The 20,973-nt window shown below is 36.7% G+C and overlaps 2 protein-coding genes across 2 annotated transcripts in view; both read left to right on the top strand.

The window, feature by feature from the left end:
• The window catches only part of LOC126914738 (mannosyl-oligosaccharide alpha-1,2-mannosidase IA-like), a 588,982-nt gene that overhangs the window by 268,674 nt on the left and 299,335 nt on the right, over nucleotides 1–20,973 (top strand). The window lies entirely within an intron of this gene.
• LOC126914693 (facilitated trehalose transporter Tret1-like) lies at nucleotides 1,777–4,155 on the top strand. The gene has a single exon (XM_050718981.1). The coding sequence runs from the start codon at nucleotides 2,482–2,484 to the stop codon at nucleotides 3,943–3,945; it is 1,464 nt and encodes a 487-aa protein (XP_050574938.1). The 5' UTR covers nucleotides 1,777–2,481; the 3' UTR covers nucleotides 3,946–4,155.

Here is a 20,973-nt window from a genome sequence, read left to right as displayed (position 1 = left end):
TTTGTAAAAATAATGACTCGGTCAACACCTGAAACGTCACTTAAATACCCATCTCCAAAAAATTTAATAACACCCATACGTGAAAGCGATGAAGCTTTCCGCGGGCGTACGAGCCACGACAAAGACGCGAGGCGGTGATCTTCACAGTAGCACAGAAGAAAAATATCACGCAGCTGGGAGTAATTAAAGGAGACGTTCTCTCTTGAACAAGCGAGATGCCTGCACGTCGTCGTCGAGCGAGACGCGAGCTCCGGCGACAAAGTTTATTATTCCGCATCAGTCGAATGCGTGGCGTGTCGCAGGAACGTCGCCGTGGAACGAGGGAAAGAAACTAGTTTCCCGGTCGTGCTTACTTTATCCGGCCAGCTCTTTTCGAGCACCACGAAACGCTTCTCTCGTTCGCGAGAGAAACGGAGAGGACGACACTCTCCTCGTAATATTCCGTACTCGTGCGCTCTTATAAAGGCACACACTGTTAAAAAGACCCTCTCTTTGCCGCTGGGGCGAGGAGGGCCTCACATGGTAACGAGACTTTCGAGGGTCTTCCGCATTAAAAGGCGCGTTTCTTCGTGGCAGACGAAGAAAACACAGAATAGAGAGAGATGCAGAGGAGAGAAAAAAAGGAGCACGCAGTTGCACGGCATATTTGCCGTGCATCAAAGACCTGGAATGCCCCGTAATGGAATTGAGAGGAGTCGGGGTTGGGCTTCTTCCTGTTTACCAAGCTGATTTCTTGATTTTTATTGGCCCCACGATTGCAGGCGAGGGAATTTTAAACAGCCTCGGAACCTCGAGAACGACGTCCAGCGTATAAGATTCAAATTGATCGGAAGCTGTCGACTTTGCTTTTCTTAGTCCTTCCGAATCTTAATTACTGTATAATCGATTAAACGAAGGACTTAATTACGCAGAGTTTTATTAAATTTGTCTGTTCGACTTCAGTCTTTTCTTTTTTTTTTTTTTTGCTTCTTGACAATTTTAGCTTGTTGATAAAACAAGAAATTAATCGGTGCAGCTGGAGAAATCTTTTTTAACGTATCTTTTACCATTTTATTAAGAGAGCGTGAAATTGTACGTTTTTTTTTTTATTACGTCTTTATTTATGATAATAACGACATACTTTATTGGATAATCGAACTTCATTTTTCCACGTCCCAATAATAATTATCTTTGGTCGTTGGACTTTATAGTTTTTAAAGTCTAAAGAATCACATAACTATGACTGATCGCCAAAGGCCCGAAGGTATCTAAGGTCTTCCGATCGAGTCCAATATTCTGGACTCGATCTAATTCCACTGTAAGCTTGACGAATACTTCGAACTCATTAATTTCCGTGCTTGTAATAGTGCAGTATAAAAAAAGGAATCAGTAATATAGTGTCGTTTGAATCATTCTAATATCTTTTGTAATAATTTCTGTTTGAATCTGAATTTTGGCATTTGAAGCTTTTTAATATTTCTATGTAAATACTTGAAATTTCCCGTAGCCTTGATATTTTATTACTTTTTAGTGTTTGAAGTTTCGAAAAGTTTTGAAAATTCTGATAAGTCTTGGAAGTACATATAACTTTATCTGGCAACCCAATAATTTTATATTAATAATTATATTCTTTTATCTATACACATTCATTCTCTTGAATAGCTTTAGTTTAATCAACAACTTGGTCCTTCAATTTTTTTTTTTATTATTTAATTTGTATTTTACAATTTGTCCAGCTGAACATTTGGTAAATTACTTTAAATTGAAAGGAATCAAAACGACAATGTCATTATGCAATATTTAGAGATATTGAACAATCTTGGTAAATATCCTTATTACTGTCTTTCCTATAATTCGATTCAATAATTCGTAATTCTGTATGTGAATTTTACATTTTTCCTTCGGCGGCAGAGCTCAATCCCACGATGAAATATAAATTTTCTTTTGGTACGCACTTCTACAGTCCTGTCTTTGCTCGTGGCCGACAAATAACGCAGTGAATCACAACATCGAAGCAGAGAATGAATTGCATAATTCTGGTGCAAATGACTGTTCGTCAACGCTCGGATTATTTCCATATTCAACTACGTATGATTGGTCATGTACACTGCTCTACATGGTAGGAGGGATAGAATAAATCTAGAAAGAGAATTTTGAAAGAGAATTGTTGCGTTCTTTCGATCAGTCATATCTCTTCTACACACGGTACACGTGCAACAGTTTTGATTTATATTCTCCGGCATTCAAAAAATTTAGTAAAGAATCTAGTGAAAGTGAAAACGTGAATTTTATACGCTGCATGATCAAACAAAAATACCGAAACCATTCGTTAAAACATTAAAAACACAAAAGCTGTGTGTTAAAATATTGCAAAAAAAAAAAAAAAACAAAAACACTTATCCATTTTCGTTCAAAATTCGGATTACTTAAGATGTGGGCTATTCTGATTAACAATCAAAACTGAATTTCAAAGTGTATGTCAACATCGCTTAATTCTAATAAATGAGAGCACATCGATCAATAAAGATGGAAACAATCAGAAAATCGGACGAACCTCAATGGATATTTAGTACCAGGCAGCTCGTAGCGACGTTAAGCCCGCTACTAGCAGCGTTCCTGATCGGTTTAACAAATGGTTTTCACACCGTTCTTTTGACACAGCTTATTCTTACATCCACAACAGACACGAACAACCACGAGATCTGGATAACCAGCAACGATGATTGGTATCAATCGCCGTTTTCTGGCGCCGTGTTTGTTATCCTAGGCTGTTATTTGTCAGTAATCGCCATGGAAAAGCTAGGCAGAAAGAAATCCACGATGGTAATTTTTCAAATATCTTTAATCGGATGGATCGTCATTGGGTTTGCAAGGAATATTCTGTACATCAAAATTGGAACAACAATCTGCAGCTTAGGGGTTGGTCTCTTTAGTCCCCTAATACCGGTTTACATCGGTGAAATAACAGATCCTTCGTTAAGAGGCCTGTTCTTAAGTATGATAAACCCGATAATGACATTTGGTGTTCTAATGGCCGTGACTTTTGGCTCTTTTCTTCACTGGAGAATCGTCAACTACATCTGTGAGGCATGTTTATTGATATGTTGGTCGGCCTGTGTTATATCTCAAGAAAGTCCAATCTGGTTGATGAACAGAGATCGAAAGAAAGAGGCGCTGTATCATTGGGTCTATCTTCGAGGATGGAAATCAGAAGGAGAATATCGTGCCATGGAAACAGCTATAAGAAGAAATGTCGAGCAAAGTAAATTCGTTGGATCCACGATCATTTCCAGATTGAAGTACGATCTGTGTTCAAAAGATTTCCTGTGGCCCCTGTCCGTGTCGTGTATGTTATTCTTCGTGTATTACTTCTCTGGATACAAATTAGTGAAATACCATATGCTTGATATTATCTCAACAACTGTTCAGTCTCGCAGCCTCGTTGCTGAAATAATTATAACGTCGATGATCTTTGTTACGGATATCGTTGCTTGTTTTTTTGTATGGAAGTGCAACAGGAGAACGTTGGCCATAATTTCTGCAATGGGCACAATCTCTTCTCTATTTGTATTGATTCTTTACGTGTACCTTAATCTTGAAGTATCGTGGCTGATTATTACTTGTTGCTTGTGCTACTATGTATTTTTTGGAATCGGTCTGATACATTTGCCATGGATATACTGCGGAGAATTGTTCCCTAGTAAATTAAGGAGCTCTGGCAGCAGTATCGTGCTTGGATTTTCGTATATTTGTTCTGTAGTGGACAGGATACTAGCACCAGAATCGATCATACCGCTGGAAATGCAGGAGCTTTGTATAATTTATTTTGCCTTGTTGCTGGTCGGGAGTAGCTTCTTGATCTGGAAACTACCGGAAACAAAGGATAAGACTTTGTTGGAGATTGAAAGTATGTTTGACAGCGAATCGGGCGACAACAATGTGAATGTGAATGTTATGATGATCTGAACAAACAAACATCCTTTATTCTTGTGATTGTGTATGTTTGCGTTTTGCATTTATGATTTGCGAAATTTGGATCACTTGGTAAACTATAATGATCGTTGTAGGGCGAGAGTTAGCCTCCGATTTAGCTTTAATTGAGAAATCAAAATTTATTTTTCATTTATGATCAATAAAACCTTTGCCAGCATGTTTCTTACATTTTTCTGATTAAAATCACACGAAACGCGATATAATCTGCAGCATATTTGTTTACGCAATGAACGATAATTAAATACATATCGATAAGTAAATATAATTCAAATTATATCGCGTTTGATCTCATTTTAATCAGAAAGACCTCACAAATACGTCAGTAAAAGTTTAATTTAGAAAAAGTCAGAAGTAAAAAAGTTTCACTTTCGAATTGGTTCCTAAATACCTGTCTCAGCGATATCTGACGTTGGATCATGTTACACTACTCGGCGGTCTCTGCGGGCCATCGAGCTTCGTGGTGCATCAAAGGAACCTCTCCTATGTGGTGCTTTTTTTTATTATAGACTGTTTTCTGTATTGATTTTTATATGGTCGAGCGATAAGATTTTGCGAGAGTTATTCAGGTTAACAAATAAACTCTGAATGTTTATGCAATTATGGTAAGCGTAAAGATATGAGTGTGTGTAAAGATAAGCATAAATGCTTAATAATCGAGTGAAGTGTGACAGAACATAAATATGGCACGTGTTTATTATATACATGTTGATAGTCTCCTTATAATCGACGCTATCTGACGCAATTGATCACTTGATTATACATATTTATACGTATATGTGTATTCGAATGGTTGTATCAGCGTTAATACTAAAACAGTGTCGGGTAAACATTATTTTTTGCTATCAATATCTTGAATAAGATGTTAATTATGAAAGAATATTAATTGAAATAATTGGATTTGTTGAACTTGTTGAATTTGTATAATAGATACGACTGAGGTAACGTAATTGATAGAATTATATCACATCACAATTATACATATCGCTAGACTAATGTTAAATCTTTTAGTATTTAATTCCTCTTAACGATTACGAGGCTTTAACTCTTTAATTAAGAGGAATTAACGATTAAGAAGGTTAAGTAGAGTCATCAAGAATTATAATACAAATCTTGAAAGAAATCGCAATGATAAAATACTTAAGAGGAAAAATAATCCTCTACCCATACACTTTGAAAAATGGTACGTTAATAGTTGCAATTCTATTCCCAATTAACTGAATTACATTTTGGGAAGTCTTTTGAGAAAGGAATTAAACTTGACTTCAATATTGTACAAATTATGTAACGAGTTAATAATTCCTTTCTTGACTTTAATTATTCATGTATGTTACTACATGTACCATAATCGTAATGAAATTACTTCATAACATATCGAAAATTTTGTATAATCGATTTTTCTTACAAATTAACTCTGCTGCAGTCGACTAATTTTTCTATGATAAAATCACTGTTGTTCAGAAAATTATGCACACTAACGTGATGCTGCTTTCTTTATTCGTAATGTAACGAATTTTTTTAACGACAAAGGAACATGGTAAAAATTATAACAACGTCAACCTTCTTTTATTTAGAAGATTTTATCGAAAAGATATCCTTTATTTAGTATTTTTCGCTACAAAAATTGTTAATACTTTCTTTAAATGTAGTTAAGAACTCATAATATATTTAAAGGGCGTCCGAGAGAAATAAAGGTTAAATTAAAAATTTCGACGATTTTCTCATTTGTAGTTTTATTAGAACGCAACGTTCTTTACTCTGTTTCCCTTGGTTTTCAGCAACCTCAAATACATGCGCTATTAGAGGCACGCGAACTGGTCATTATCATCGAAACTTTATTTGCTTCTCGACAAGGAATCCTCGCTAGATCTTTATCTTTTTTTTCTTAATGAAGCTTCTCTTTGTTCCGTCCTTGTTTTTGACAAAGCTTCTTTAAAAATAGATTGCTTCTTTTTATACAGAATATTTATAATCGTGTTATTTCACTTAATGTTTTTTGCATGAAAGGATTATCTCATTTTATTATGTAAAAGAAGTTTCAACGAGGTCAAGATTTTAATAATTGAATAAAATGTAAGAATGATAAACAGCAAAATAAATATCAATATTATGAATCAATGTAATAATTCATAATTAAAAGATATCTTGTACGCAAAATAGATCGCAAAATCTCTAAGCCTAACTTTCTTACCATTCTTGACTTATAAATAATCCGAAAGAATTTTATTATCCTTATTAATATTTAATAATCCTACTATATTACACAATCATTTGTCAGATCCAATAAAATTGGAAATTTTCTTTAATAAAAATAAAAATTTGAAGCAAAAGGAGAAATTTTACTTGATTCGTCGATAACCTAGTTTGCGTACGAACGATTAATTATTTATATATTTTGTAATTAATGCTGAACTCACATTTAATAAGAAAATTACGAATTTAATTAATAATAGAGGATATCAAAAATTGTTCGCTGAAAATTTTAATCGTATCCTATTACGGTGGCAAAAAATTTATCGCTATCATTTATGTAATTCATAACGATAAGGACAATTAGAGTTTAATTTCCCCGCACGAAACGTGTCCGAAATGAGCATAATCTTCATGAATGCATAATATCTCGATATACACCATTCCTTCGATGGTTAGATTGGAAAGCTTCTTATAATGAGATTCTTTTTGTTTCTGTCTGTTCCGTCTTTGCATTACGGTGAAAAAAATAATCTTTAAAATTCGTAGACTCCTGATTTTCAGGTGAAACATAGATATTGTAATAGCGTAATTCTGTATGAGAGAAAAATACATTGCTTTTTAACGTTCGTATAAATATTGTACGTAAAGGGTGTATTGTTGAATGTGTCCTGTATATCTGTTTTATGTATAATATTACTTTTTACACCAAAAAAAAAAAATAAATAAATAAATAAATAAATCGAGAACTTTAAGGAAGGTAGCACACCATCAAAGTTCAAGCTTTATTTATTATTTATTTCATTGTTTGTTTCTTAACACTGTAAGGCGCTTTTTTACCCACTGCTGTTTAAACTTCCAACGTTGCATTATTCACGAAGTCTGTAAAAAAGGTACGATTAAAGTAGAAATACATTAACCTCAGATCGTATATATTATGTGATTATGTTATATAATTTAAACGTTATGTACTTAATGTGTAATCTAGGAAGGGGCTTTTGCACTCCCAGAAGTTCCGACTTTCCATATCAACTATCTAACTAATCAGTTGCCAATATGTATTATCAGTGGAAGAGAAATTGTTGATTCTTAACTCTATCAGTTTAACTAGTGTTCTGGTTAGAAGAAAAAAAAAAAAAAGAAAAAATGAAGAAGTAGAAGTTAAGCAAACAAGAATTCAATATTTATCTGTTGAACGCATTTATTACTTAAAAATGCATCATTTCTAGAATTATACGATTTTCCATTAAAGATAAATAATCGTTCCATGATAATGTTTATTCTAACACTTTTTTGTTTCCTTAGTTGTGCAGCGGCATAAAAACACAACTGCTGCGTCAACAGCATCATCTACAGTTAGATAATTAAAATGCAATGTATGCGTCAGCAGTAGTGAATATTTTAAGTGAAAAATAAATCGTATTACTTGCACAAGTTTATTTCTTAATAGGTTTGTGAAGGGAATAATAAAAACATTTTCGGATTTCAAAATGGCTAAACCAGGATCTATTTGTATCAAAAATTGTAAAACTTATCGTTGATTTCAATCGACGATAATTATTACACGTTATAATTGTTGGTGCGACTGAAGTTTTAAATATCTGTTCTTAGAATTTGATAAAATTATTAAGAACGTTGAATATATTTCTAGAATAGGAAAGAATCAATTTGATGCTCAAGAGCTTATTGTTACGTGAACAAGGCCAACTATATAGTATGGTCGAAAGTGATATCCTGTAACCATGAAGTATTTCTGTCAAAAATAATTTTCGTCTGATCATCCTTCTTTCCCTTGTTTCGATGATAATAAAGAGGGATTTAGGAGTTCGCTGAGGGATCCATCTCTGCATGGTGCTGGCAACCACGATTTAGAGGCAAATTTGTCGGCGAAATGAAAATGTAACCTCATAACTCTGCCTCCTGTGTGCATCACGTTATGCATAATCCAACCGCATCCACCAGTTTTTATATACTTCATAAACATTCCCCCGGATTTTCCTGTCGTCTCTCGATGTCATCATCCCACCGCCCCTTTTAAACAGGGAACGACGATGTCTAGCTGGATGCTATCTGTCCATGGTAAAATCGCGTCTGTTTGCATTACGCGTATGTTGAAAATGTCCAATTTTAAGTAAAAGTAGCATTCAATGTAAAAGTTCATATTGTTGTGTTACTGTGTAGTATAATTTTGATATTCTTTACATTTTTTAATATAATTTTTCTGATTATCTACGATCCGTTGCCACAATCTTCTTCATTGTTGCTCTATATGTTTTCTATGAATATTATCTGTATGTTGTAAGAATTTTATTTATCGTTGGGGATGATTTATTGTATATAATGATATTGGATGCCACGTTATGCTTTAAATAATTAGTAACAACCAAACTATAATGCTTTTGTAATATTAAATTTGTCAGATTGCACATTCTCTCATTTATCTTTGAGAAAGAAAAGAGAGGAAAAACGAAATCTCTGAAGAAAAATTCCAATTGGATAATTTACATGCAGAACGTACATAGCAATTTCGAAATGTGCGTTAGATCACGGGATAAATCGCGTAGCTACCGTTTGCCGTATATTCCGCATGCGTTTAACATGTTTAAATTTTCAAAGTAGCAACGGAATATTCAAACGCACGTTCCGAAAGAAATTTTAATCCCCGCCGGACACCGAGGTTCGCCCCGAACGTAGTCTGCCCAATTTTATCACGTTACATTCGGCCGTTGTACGTGGAGAGCGACACGAACAACGCAAACATTTTCCAAAATTCATTTCATCGCGTGGAATTATCGTCGCGAAACCGGACTCCGCACTGCGAGAACAGCAAGTAAATTTGCTCGTTGTAAAATCGAGCCACTAGCTCCTCTCCTTCTCCAACCCTTTTCGCTACGGCAAATGTTTCATAAAGCGCGGAATTTCGTATCATTGAAACCGACTACTTTTATATGTAGTATGAAACAAATCATTGACAAAGGAAAAGATGGAAAGAAGAATCGACATATACGTATTAATCTGTAATAAATGGCAGTTACTTACGCGTTGGCGTATTTTCTTGCTTAAATGAAACATTTCAATGTTCAATAAATTTCATCGAGTTTTCTTATTATATGCGAGGTATGGAAGATATAGAATTTCCTTTTTTTTCTATAATATAAACATTTTCTTTCGCTTCGTTTTTAATTTCTATCTTTAGGTGTACATCCTACGAAGCGCCGTTCTTTTTTCTCATATTCTTCCTCTTTTCTCTTTTGATCCTTTCTTCTTTACCGTCGTAAGTTAATCTTTGGCACGCGTAAAAGATATTTTCACTAAATATTCCTTAAGCTAAGTAATTTTCGATTCGAGTATTTTCATATCTTTCTGTAGAGACTAAGACAAGAATTCTATCTAATCTTTATCTTATCATGAAGGAATCTTACGTTGACGCGTATACGAAGCGTAATTCCGCTTAAGGAAACGTGATCTTAAAATCTTCAAAACGCCATTGCTTCTGAAGTGAACACGTTCACACATCCTCCGGAAGCAGTTGAATTCCGTCTAATGAATTTTTTTCGAAGCTTCGCTACTCGGCTAAGTTACATGGGTCGCCTTATATTTCAATATTCTGATTGTTACCATACACACTCTAGAACATGTATTATTCATCGAAAAAAAAGAAAGGAGAGGATTATGCGCGTTCGGTGTGGCTGCGTTGTCCATTAGGAAATTTATACGAACCAGAGGGTGGAAACGCTGATTAAATCTGGTTTTCCCCGGCTCGGAGAAGACCAAAGTCTCTCTGACGGAATTGAAGAAACGATCCTTCGTTTCATTGCGGGCGATCGCGACGAAATCAAGAGGAGAGAAAAAAAAGAAAAGAAGAGATAGGGACTCGAAGTAAAAAAAAGAAGGGGATTTTATCTGGATTCACACAGGTCTTGCCAATGATAAAAGATGTAATAGAATGGTAACAGTTCACACCCGAAAGAAAGGAATAAAGCCAAGGACCAGACTTACCTTCGAAACACAGGCAACGTTATCCCGCATCGAGATAAGACCTTCCTCCGCTGGATTGAATTAAATCTTTCTTCGTGCCAGCTCCTTAATTTAATCCTCCCCTCCACCATGGTTTTATATAATTGACGCTATTCGTGGCCGGTAAAATTTTTAGATTGCTTCGTTGAGCTCTTTCGCACGGTTAGTCCTTTCTTGCCTGTCTCGCTTTTTGTATCTCTGCCTCCGGTTATGCTCGAATATTGACACAATTAGATCTATACTCCGTATCTGAGCGGGGATCTTTTTTACTCGTTTTATCACGGATTGCGTTTGTTCGTGGTTTCGCCGTTTGAGCACCTCGTTCTGCTACGGTTATGGGTGCGAACGAATTTTTCGAAGCGTACGTTTTCAGAAAAAGGGAACAAAGCGAGAGACGGAAGTTTTGTACGATTGGAACGTGCAAACGAAAAGGACAATGTTTTCCACGTTGTTGGATATATTTAAGTATATGTAACTGTATGTACGTTATGGGAAACTTGTTCAAAACACGTACGTTTGAAGTTGTAGGTCTACAGCATTGAAATTATAATTGGTATTTATCAAATGCTTTGGTGGTGAACGTAAAATAGGAAAAATTGAATTTTTAGTAATTATACGGATGCGCGATTTTTTCCCAATTTTGTCTACTTGATTGTAATCTTTCTTCGCAGAGTGAGGGAACAATCTTTTAATTAAATAGATAAAGTTCCAACAGATTTATTGAAACCTAACTTAACGTTCTCGGCGAATTTTGGACATTAAATTGAAACATATACAAACACAACAAGAGTATCATACCTTTGTTCATTTTTCCGAGATAAGTCGAAATTTAAAGATTTGACATTCTTTTAATAACACAGGGTGAACGTTAATTTTCGATCGATTCGGTGATAAAATAAATCTTAAAAGGAAAAGACTGGTGCCAAATAATGAAAGTTGAAAAAACTTCTCACTAAACAGTGTAATTAGGAAATTTGTCAAAAAATTGCTACATCATCAACTGGTAGCAGACTACTTAACCAGAAAGTAAACTGAATGGTAGGAACTTCGAACGCCTCGAAGTGTTTTAAATTGTATAGGACGGTGGCAGCGTGGGGTTAGGCTAGTCTCACGGAAAAACGTAGTTTAAGTTTACGAAAACCAGCGGAACGTTATTTCGAAACTCGATGCGAGTGTCGGGACGATGGCCCGGAGGAGCGCAGAAATTGCAAATTATTGCGGCTTCTAACGCCTCGAGGGTGCTGCTACGCGGAGAAAAATCGAAGAGAAGTGGGGAGGGGAGTGGGAAAAGGCTACGGTGGCTGGTATGAGGGGAAGACACAAAGCCCAGGAAATCCGACTGATTTTATCACCTTTCCGGGAGCTTAAACGGAGTTGATGCGGGAAACGACATTTTCGTTAGCGCGCAAAATAGAATTGATCTCGTCACCGAACAGAAACCTAGAAACCTGGCTACATTTCTCTGTTACGTGTTTGCCATTCTTTTATTCTCTTCATAAGTTTGCCGCGTAGAAAACTACGTCTCGCGAAACGAAATTTTCTTCTTTTCAACTATCGATAAATGGAACACGACGTTTAACCGTACGAGATATTTAGAAGTTAGCAGATTTTATTTATGGAAAAATCAATATTTACCGGAAAAACGAGTAATCAATTATAACAAATGCTATTATAAGCAAGAAATATGAAATGTTTATTTTCGTTGAATTTCTGACTTTGATGTTACTCGAACGACCAAACTGAATTCAATTGAATATAGCAATGAAAGTATTTCAGAATATTTCAAAGAGTGTTGTATCTGACTTTATAATGGAGCGTTTTTTAAAACCGTAATTGGTGTTATTTTTATTTATATTTTATATCGAGTTTAATTATGTAATTGATTCGGAGCTCTTGCATTTCACAAGCTAATATTTAATTATGTTCAAGTAAATATATATTAACCATATATGTAATTAAGTTTCTATCTCGCAAAAAATTTAGTACTAGTAATTGTTAATCAGCATTTCTTAATCTCATTATCAATGGTGTTAATAATTGTTTCGATAAATATTTAATTTGATACCTAACATAATGTAACTTTCAGAAATAATTTTATCGTATCCTTGAATCATTATTACGTACAGATACGATATACCGATCTATTAATCGTTCCCTAGATATAATCCGGGTCAATTATCACCTTTTGTACGAGACCAGCAGGTGTTCTAATACTCACATACGAACGATGTACGTGTATACGTGCCGACATTATGGTTTAACGAAGCACCGTAGCGTGCGTAAAATTAGACGGAACAATTCCAGCGAGCCGACCGGTCGTCACGCGCTTAACGAAACTTTAAATCCCCGGCGCGAAAAGGAAACCTAGAAAATGCGAGCTTTATTGGCTGAAATCACGCGAACAGAAGAACAACGACCAAAACGTGAACTGGGCCCTTCGAAGATCGATCGTAAAATCGCTGCGGTGAATTTCGCAGAACTGGAAACGACGTTCGCCGACCGATTGCCGGAAATATCGTAAAAGCCATGCCTCGCAAAAAAGAATATCAGCCAGAAACCTGCCGACCGTCATTTCACCTTTCATTTTCACCGTGAAATACGAACAAACGTGTACACGTCCCTTCATAAATATTACGTCACTTGCAAATTATTTATTACATATAGAATTATCTACGTCAAAATAGTTTTTTATATTCTTGAACAATCTTAAGTTAAGAATATTAAAGTTATCGATAGCTCTACATTCAAGTAAATTAGTTGAAGTGTTCGTAGAATTGCATAAATATTAAGAAACGAGTAAGTCTTGACATTATTCATCCTAAGCGGATGTAGCTCAATTTTATTAAAAATCAACTTCGACTAGAACGTCTACTAAATGTTTGCGTAAATTTCTTAATCAATCGCAAATATCAAATGTAAAACTATACACTATACCAAACAATCTTACTATTCTAAAACTTCCATAATTGCTATCTTTAATTTTCCACATTTTTCCATTCTTCCAAATCGCATCTAATATCTCCCCCTCCCTATCGCCCACCATAAAACGAATCACGAGAAAACCTTTTAAACTCAACCCTTAAAACCATCCGTATTTCTTAAATGCAAACCTCCTAAAACCTACAGCCAACTCATCCAACTACGAACCTACAACTTCATCAACAACTGTCCACGAAATCCACCTCTATACAGTACCATTTTGAACGCTTGGTGCACGAGCTCGAAAACGTTTCCGTGAAAAGGTAGTAAAATGTACGTGGCGTTATCACGTTCGATAAATCAAAGGGTTCGCGAATCGGTTGGAAAGCACGGAAATTTATCACCGATATATCCGAGACTCGCGAGAGAAATGCGTAAACCGGTTGATCGGCGAGGCTTTTCGTCTCCAACCCTCGCCAACCCTCTGCCGGAATCCCAAGTATAAACCTTGCAACGTGTTACGTACGTTTGCACGCCTTAAGACGTTTTCTCGCGATGTTTTACGAGCGGTCGTGTGTCATTGCTACTGTCGCCCGAGCCTTTTCCACATCGTGCCGATCCCAACGTGCACGCCCAACTGTGTCTGGGCTTTGCGATCGTCTTTCTCTCTTTTTGTGTCTACGGCTCGATTCACGGCTTACCGAAAGGGTTATGGATCAGTACTATGGATCAGTGCTATGGATCAGATACTTATACGTGGCTCCGTCGTGATATCGATCGCCTTAATCCGGCGCTTTGCTCAGAAATTTACACGCCAACTTTTCCGGTTTCATCCGGTAAGGGGATGACGAGATATGTCGCTACATATATAGGGAGATATCACTTGGCTTTAGGTATTTCTCGAAATTAAAGGTTGAAGTTGGAATGTTTGATGTTTTTTTTATTTGTTTTTAGAGAGCGTGGAGCTTGTTTCGGAGATGGAAGAAAAAGATTAATTGGTAAAATATAACAAATTAAGGACTTTTTGGGGGAAAGGCCCATAGGACAAGAATCGAATAGATTGCGTTGGAAGTTCTAGTCACAGCTTTTTCTTATATTAGTTGTATTTCAATTGATAATTGTAATGGTTGTTAAAGAATAGAATGTGGACTTTACTTTAATTGTATGTGAAGTAGAAAGAGAGAGAGAGAGAGAGAGAGAGAGAGAGAGAGAGAGAGAGAGAGAGGAGATTAATTAGTTAAATATGGTAAATTAATAAGTGAGAACCTTTTCTGATAAATTAGAGAAAATGGTTGAGTATATTGTGGTATCGAAGAAGTTCTTCGCTTTTCAGTTTTGTAATATCAGCTACGTTTGAATTGATAATATTTATGATTCTTAAAGTGGAGGGTGTGGTTTTTATCGTGCGTATTATGCTCTAGAGCTTCTTGATACGTCCAAATTTGGTGGCAAAAACGAAACACTCCACGGCAGAAACGATGGAAGTTTCGACGAGTTCAAAGGGAGGGCTCTCTCCTGGCTCGTTTCTCAATTAGAGAAAATAAAATGGCAGAGACTGAAAGCGTTTTCCTGTCACGTGTACTCGACTGCGAAATTCGCCAAGTGAGCAGTCTCAGTTTGCCGTTTAGCTTGTTTGTTTTTATCTTGACGAACCTGATTACGAAGAAACTTCCACGGATATGGCGTTTCTTCGTTCTGTTTCATCCCTCGTTTTTTCGATAGATTTTTATTATTATTTCGTCGTCGGAATTTTTCTCGCTGTCAAAATTAATTCGTTTTATAGTCAAGTAATACACGATACAGAACCATTATTTTTCAATATGTAATTTTTATTACGTGATTTCGCAATTAAATTCAATACGTCGTCAGATAAGCACGATCATTTAATATTTTAAACAATTTTAATGAATTCTGTAATTACGGTGGAACGCTATCCGGTAGAAAATAATTGCAAGTTAATGTGTCTCGATAAAAATATCTAGAGAACATGACTCGTTTAAAGCATCGACCAGCGAAACAAAATTACTTTAACGCGCTCTGCGTTCATTGGAAATAAACATTGTACTCGACCTAAGCTTCTTATTGGTTAAAGCGAAGCGTTTTATTGGCCGGTATCAATGAAAGTTTTTTAAAAGTTTCTCCATGGAAAAGAGAAACTTTCTGGCCCTGCTGTAACGTCGACGGTTCGTTGCGCGAATCTTTTAACGGGAAATTGATTACAGGCAAAGCATTTTTAATTCAACAGGATGAAAAGATGCGCAAAACTTCTCCACAGGGAAACGAGACTCTGAGAAATATTTTAGTATCGGGAGCGAAAAGGTTTTCAGTTTACAAACTGATGTATTTGATATTTTCCCAATTCATATTTAATACTAATGTTTTTATTTATACATTAATATTTCGAAATACCAACGAATAACGAAAAATACAGATATTTCAATTTGCTAAAATCTTTGAAAGAACGTTGCTCCAAGCAAACAAAAATTATTTCCTTAAACACGTGTAGCAATAACTCTGGAAACTTAGTAACTAATTCGGAGACAAGGTATAGCAATAGCCGCTTCAAGGATCGAGAGAACAGAGCATTGTTGACGTTTTGCTTAAAAACTAGCATGGCACGCGCAGATAGCGTGGCTACGTGTAAGGACACGGTTTTATCAACGATAAAAATGTATTACAGAATCTTATATGCAGGACCAGACTCTTGTCGAGAGAGATAAAGCCGAGCACGATGCCTCGTGGTACGTGCCTGATCTGTATGCCAAGAAGAATAACAACCATCTCTTCTCCTTTTTTTTTGTACCACCCCCTTCTTCCCACCATTTTCTACCGCGTTTCGTGGAAGCTTCCAATTTGGATAAAGCAGCGGTAATTTTCACGTGGAACGGTCTAAGCGCTTCCTTTCGTTGCTTCGTCGTCGAATCTCCTTCAGGCTATACTGAAGTCTTCGGATTAAACGAGTTACTCCGATTTAAGTGATTCGAGAGAACAAGTCTTTTTGAACGCATTGATTAGTAGACTATAAATGTTTACACAAATTGGTATTTTTGTAAATTTCATTACGGATATTTATTTTATCCACTAAATATCGTACCAAATATTATACTGCGCATATTTTGTACACTATGGTATAAAATATATACAAACAGCCGCAGTCTATGAATTAAAGCTAATTTGCTTAAGTACTGCATGCAGCAGTGAGAGAATATTTTGAGTCAAGTAAATGACATACGGTAAATTGACTAATTTGAGAGGCCCTTTACGGTGAATAAACAAATTCATATGCGATGTTAGCGCAATTTTTAAAGATTAGAAATATGAGCCAAGGTTTTGTTTAATAATAATTGTTACGATAAAACGATTGCTTCTTTCGGAAGATCACGAGTTAAATTATCGCGAATTTTGACCCGAAAGGCTGGCACAGGGTTGTGGTTGGATGACGGGAGTAAGAAATGTAAATTTAACCAAACCGATGATCGAAGTTCACGCGAAGTTGCACTTCGAAACGCGGTGAAATTGTAAATTGACGTGGCGAAGTTCGGAATGGTTCATTTGGGAAAGGGGAATACGAGGTGAAGGGATGAGAGAAGGCAATGAAGCGGTGTCGGATCGATTGATTGGGCCGAGCCTCTTGTGTCTTGGCATGCAAATGCGATCCTCCAGCGTTTTGTCCGATATTAATTCCTTCATTTTGAAATTATTTAACAACTACAAACATCTATCGTCGAGTTTTCCTCGCCATTATAGGGCAAATTTATAGAAATATTCTGACATTTAGGAAGGTTTACAAATTGAACGAGTCTCGTCTGTAATTCTTATGATTAACCTCTGATGAGAATGTATTTTGTAATTCCAAGTATGTAGTCGTTTAATTACAATGGGAACGAGTCGAAATGTCGAAATTAAAATGGCAATTAACTCGACTCTCACAAGCGAAATTCTTGCAGAAAAAAGATTTTTGTAGTTTATATCTCAAGAGTGTTGATTACTCCACTTTTGCATTATAAAGCTCCGTGAACATTTTCATAATACCGATAGAAATAAACCTTACTTTTATGAACCTTACAACATAACATAAATACAGTACGATACAAACATATTTTTTATCAAAAAGAAAAAAAAGTCGTATTAAATACAAGAAACGACACACAAGCTACATATTTATCTCACCTAGAAAATCTCTTTTTATTCCTATCTTTATAAGCCTACAATAACAATACGATTTAATCTTAGCAAATGGAAAGCAAATGGAAATGGAACAAAAAGATTTTTTTATCGAGGAATTACTGGCCAGAATTGTTTTAAATTTTAATAAATTTCCTTATATGGACTACTTTCCCCCTCCGTACAACAAGAGACAAGAACGTATAATAACTGCCCTATCAAAACCGTATTTCATGCTTGCTATTCTCATTTCTACCATGATCAATCACCGAAAATCATTGGCCACGGTGTGAAACAGGTGTATTCGTAAATGGAAAATGCGCGCTGAAGGTAGAAAAGATACCTCGATCCCTCGAAGATATCCCCAGGTGCAATTCGAAGGTCGATTACCCAAGGATTACTGCAATTGCCAGGGAACCGCACTCCTATACTTCCGGGGGGCATTGATATTCAACTAGGAGCACGCCACGGTAATTTCCCGTGGTCTGAGAGTATCATATCCCCTCCAGTGATGTTTCGCCAGCCCTTCTTAAATGCGGTTTAGTTCGACCAGCCGCCAAACTTACGACTCAGCAGTCGATTACTTTGAAGCAACGTGTTGCCATGCGGCTCCCCCAAATTCTTCCTGCTACGACTTCGAACGAGCGAGAAGAACTGCGTGAACGTGTGTACAAAATCGTTGAGTAATTGAAGGGGCCAAAGGAAGTAGTTCATCGAAGCGATCATTTGCAATTTCGGACACTTTCTTATCATCTTTCGTGTCTTTTTATCTTTTTGGATATTTTGTAGAACTGAATCCTTGGCCGGATTAACGTTACACGCTATTTGTTTACATATATTATATTTATTTTATTATTCAAATATGTTATAATTATTTAGAATCGAAGCATCACGACGAAAATGAATAAGTACATGTGTATATGTATTCGTATGTAATCGCGCGTTTGATCGAATAAACGTAAACGTTAACATTAGCAGAGGTGACGGGGGCCAAAGGAAGTTCATCTCATTTGAAATTCCGAACACTTGCAGACGATCCTTCTTGATGAACAAGTAGATAGACAATAGACAAAGTGACTAACGGCATTCTAAATTCGTGAGAAATAGAATTTTATGCCAGAGAATCACTCGGAAATTAAGGGAATAGAATATCCTATTGGAAAATATCATCGATTATGTTTCATTTTCGTGACGAACATCAATAATCTTCTGAACCGTCAGTTAACGTTGTTAGGTTGTAGAATCCACATTTCGGATCAAGTTACTTACTTTTAGATTTAATCAAATCTAGTTTCTTTACTAATCTTACATATTTTATTTCGTATTTTGTATGATAAAGTTTCACGTACTATCAATTGTAAAGTCCATCAATTATAATTAATATCTATCGTACAAAAGGTGGAATTCAAATTCAAATGAAATATCCTAAAAGTAAATCTATCTATCATAAATTTACCACAAACTGATTCTGATCGTCTATGACTCAACGTTACCAACTCGTGCTCAAACATCCAGCACCCTCCAACCTTACACCCCAAATTTAATTCACTCCAATACATTCACACACTCTCCACCAATATCATTCCATCATCAATCAACCACCATAGGGAATCTACTCGAACTCTCCATTACTCCCGCTTTCGATTAACTCGAATCGTCGTTCCAAGGAAGACTCAGCTCGTGATTAAAGCATTCCCCGATTCATCGAATTCCTCGATACTTTCGCGGAATACGAACGCGCCGCGTGGAAAAACGAGCTGAAAATCCGCGAACGAGGCGAGCTCGAGTTGCGTTCGAGGTAGACAGTGATTTCGAGGCACGGGACGCTCGTTAATTCGGAATTCGACGCGGGTTCGCGACGGATCTCGAATCTCGGAGGCGGCGCGAGCCGAGAATTAAACCAAGCGCTCGATTCGAATCTCTCCTCTACCTTCGAGATCGTAGCTCGATAACTCTCATGCCTGGTCCGAGCTGGCGGAAGAAGCACGTGGCTGGCTCCGCGTTATAAGGAGGCCTCCTTCTTCGCGTATACATGGAAAGTTGCGCTTGCACGCGGGACGCATTCGTACGAGGAATTGCAGGACGAATCCTCATTTGGTAGTCGGTCGGCGTGCAAGACCGCCGGAGCCTGGTGCAACGGTATCTACGTGAGCCCGACGCGAGCAACTCGTTCCGCTTAATTCTCATCGCGAACGCCCACAACATCGTCGTCTTGATGAACTTTCCGCGGACTAATCGGTCGCGATTTCGAACAGACTTTTTCGCTGGGAATAAGAACAGTATAAATGGTAGAGCATGGGAGAATTGTTGCCTGAAGAACGTGGAATTAATTGGCTGGTAAATTGAGGAAATTAGCTGGTAGTCACATGTGTTTCAAAAGTACAATATTTATTGATGCGTGTTTTACATCAGGTTGTTGTAAACTTGACGAACTTTTCGCGGACAAGCCGGCCGCGATTTCAATTAGAAATTTCTTGGTCGAGAATGGTGGAAACAGGGTAAATGGGAAAGCGTGAGAGGATCGGACCACCTGGGATTAATTGGCCGAGGAATTGTGAAAGGCGGCTAGTGGTTGGATATGTATTTAGTTAATAGCGTGGGTTTCGTTAGGGTGAATTTTGTGTAATTTACATAGGTTGTTAGAATTTATTAAGCGGTAGTCAATCTTAATTGGATTTTGGCGTTGGTATGAGAGTTTTCAGTATGAGATATACGTGTATTATAAATAATTTATAAAATGATAAAAATATTTGAGAAACAAATGTTACATTTGGTAGTTGTATTTACAAGAAAGCTCAATCCAATCGAAATTGTCCAGTCGTCGTAAGTAATGTCCCCTACAGTAACCAAAAATTAATTTCAACATTAAAAATTGAGAACTCTAAAGCAGTTAGATGAAGAGAATACAAGCGATGAAAAACTAAAATTTGATTCCACTTAACAAAACGAAGTTAATCATTCTTCAACGACTAGGTAAAAAGAATGTGGTTACTAAGAGTCAAAAATATTCATTCTCCGTAACATATCGCTTAAACCATTTCATTTACAAACGTGAAGTCGATGCCTCGTCTAAAACAAATCTACAAAAACGATCCGGCTGGATGGAACAATAAAATTAGCAATTGTAATGGAGCATGTAATTCAGCAGGGAAGAGAACATCTCCTATCGCGTAATTAGCAATTCGTGTAGATCGATTGGAAGCTTGTATCGAGCGTGGGTACAAGGCTCGATCGAGAAAGAAAAGAATCAAACCTGATGCAACTCGTCTCGCTTCTGTTTTCAATGACGCCAGCTCACTGATAAAAGATGCGGCTCGTGAACCCGGCAGTCCATTTCCGGCGAGAGTTTCGTTTCCACGCGTGTAAGTACAAGGAACAGAGGCCAATTAATGCGTCATAAGCAGCTGCATTCGGACTGCGGACTTCTTTCCATGTCAATTCGATTCTTTAGGATTGCCCCGAAAGAAGAAAGGAATTCAGGTGTCTCCCCAGGAATTCAAATTCCTGCACTGAGAAGTTCACCAGAAATCGTGAAAGGAATTTTCTGCTCGTGGAAACACGCACTGGAATGGAGAACGAAGACGTTTCGTTTCGTTTTTTCTTGCAGAAGATATTCATGATATTTAGAAATTTTAACACGTTCGCTATTTATGGTACCGCACACGTTCACTGTGGCTTTCACAGCCCCGGGCATCGAAGTACAATTTCCAAATG

Source organism: Bombus affinis, chromosome 3 (genome assembly GCF_024516045.1).
Source record: "Bombus affinis isolate iyBomAffi1 chromosome 3, iyBomAffi1.2, whole genome shotgun sequence".
Classification (NCBI taxonomy): Eukaryota; Metazoa; Arthropoda; class Insecta; order Hymenoptera; family Apidae; genus Bombus; species Bombus affinis.
This window is presented reverse-complemented; position numbering and strand designations above follow the sequence as displayed.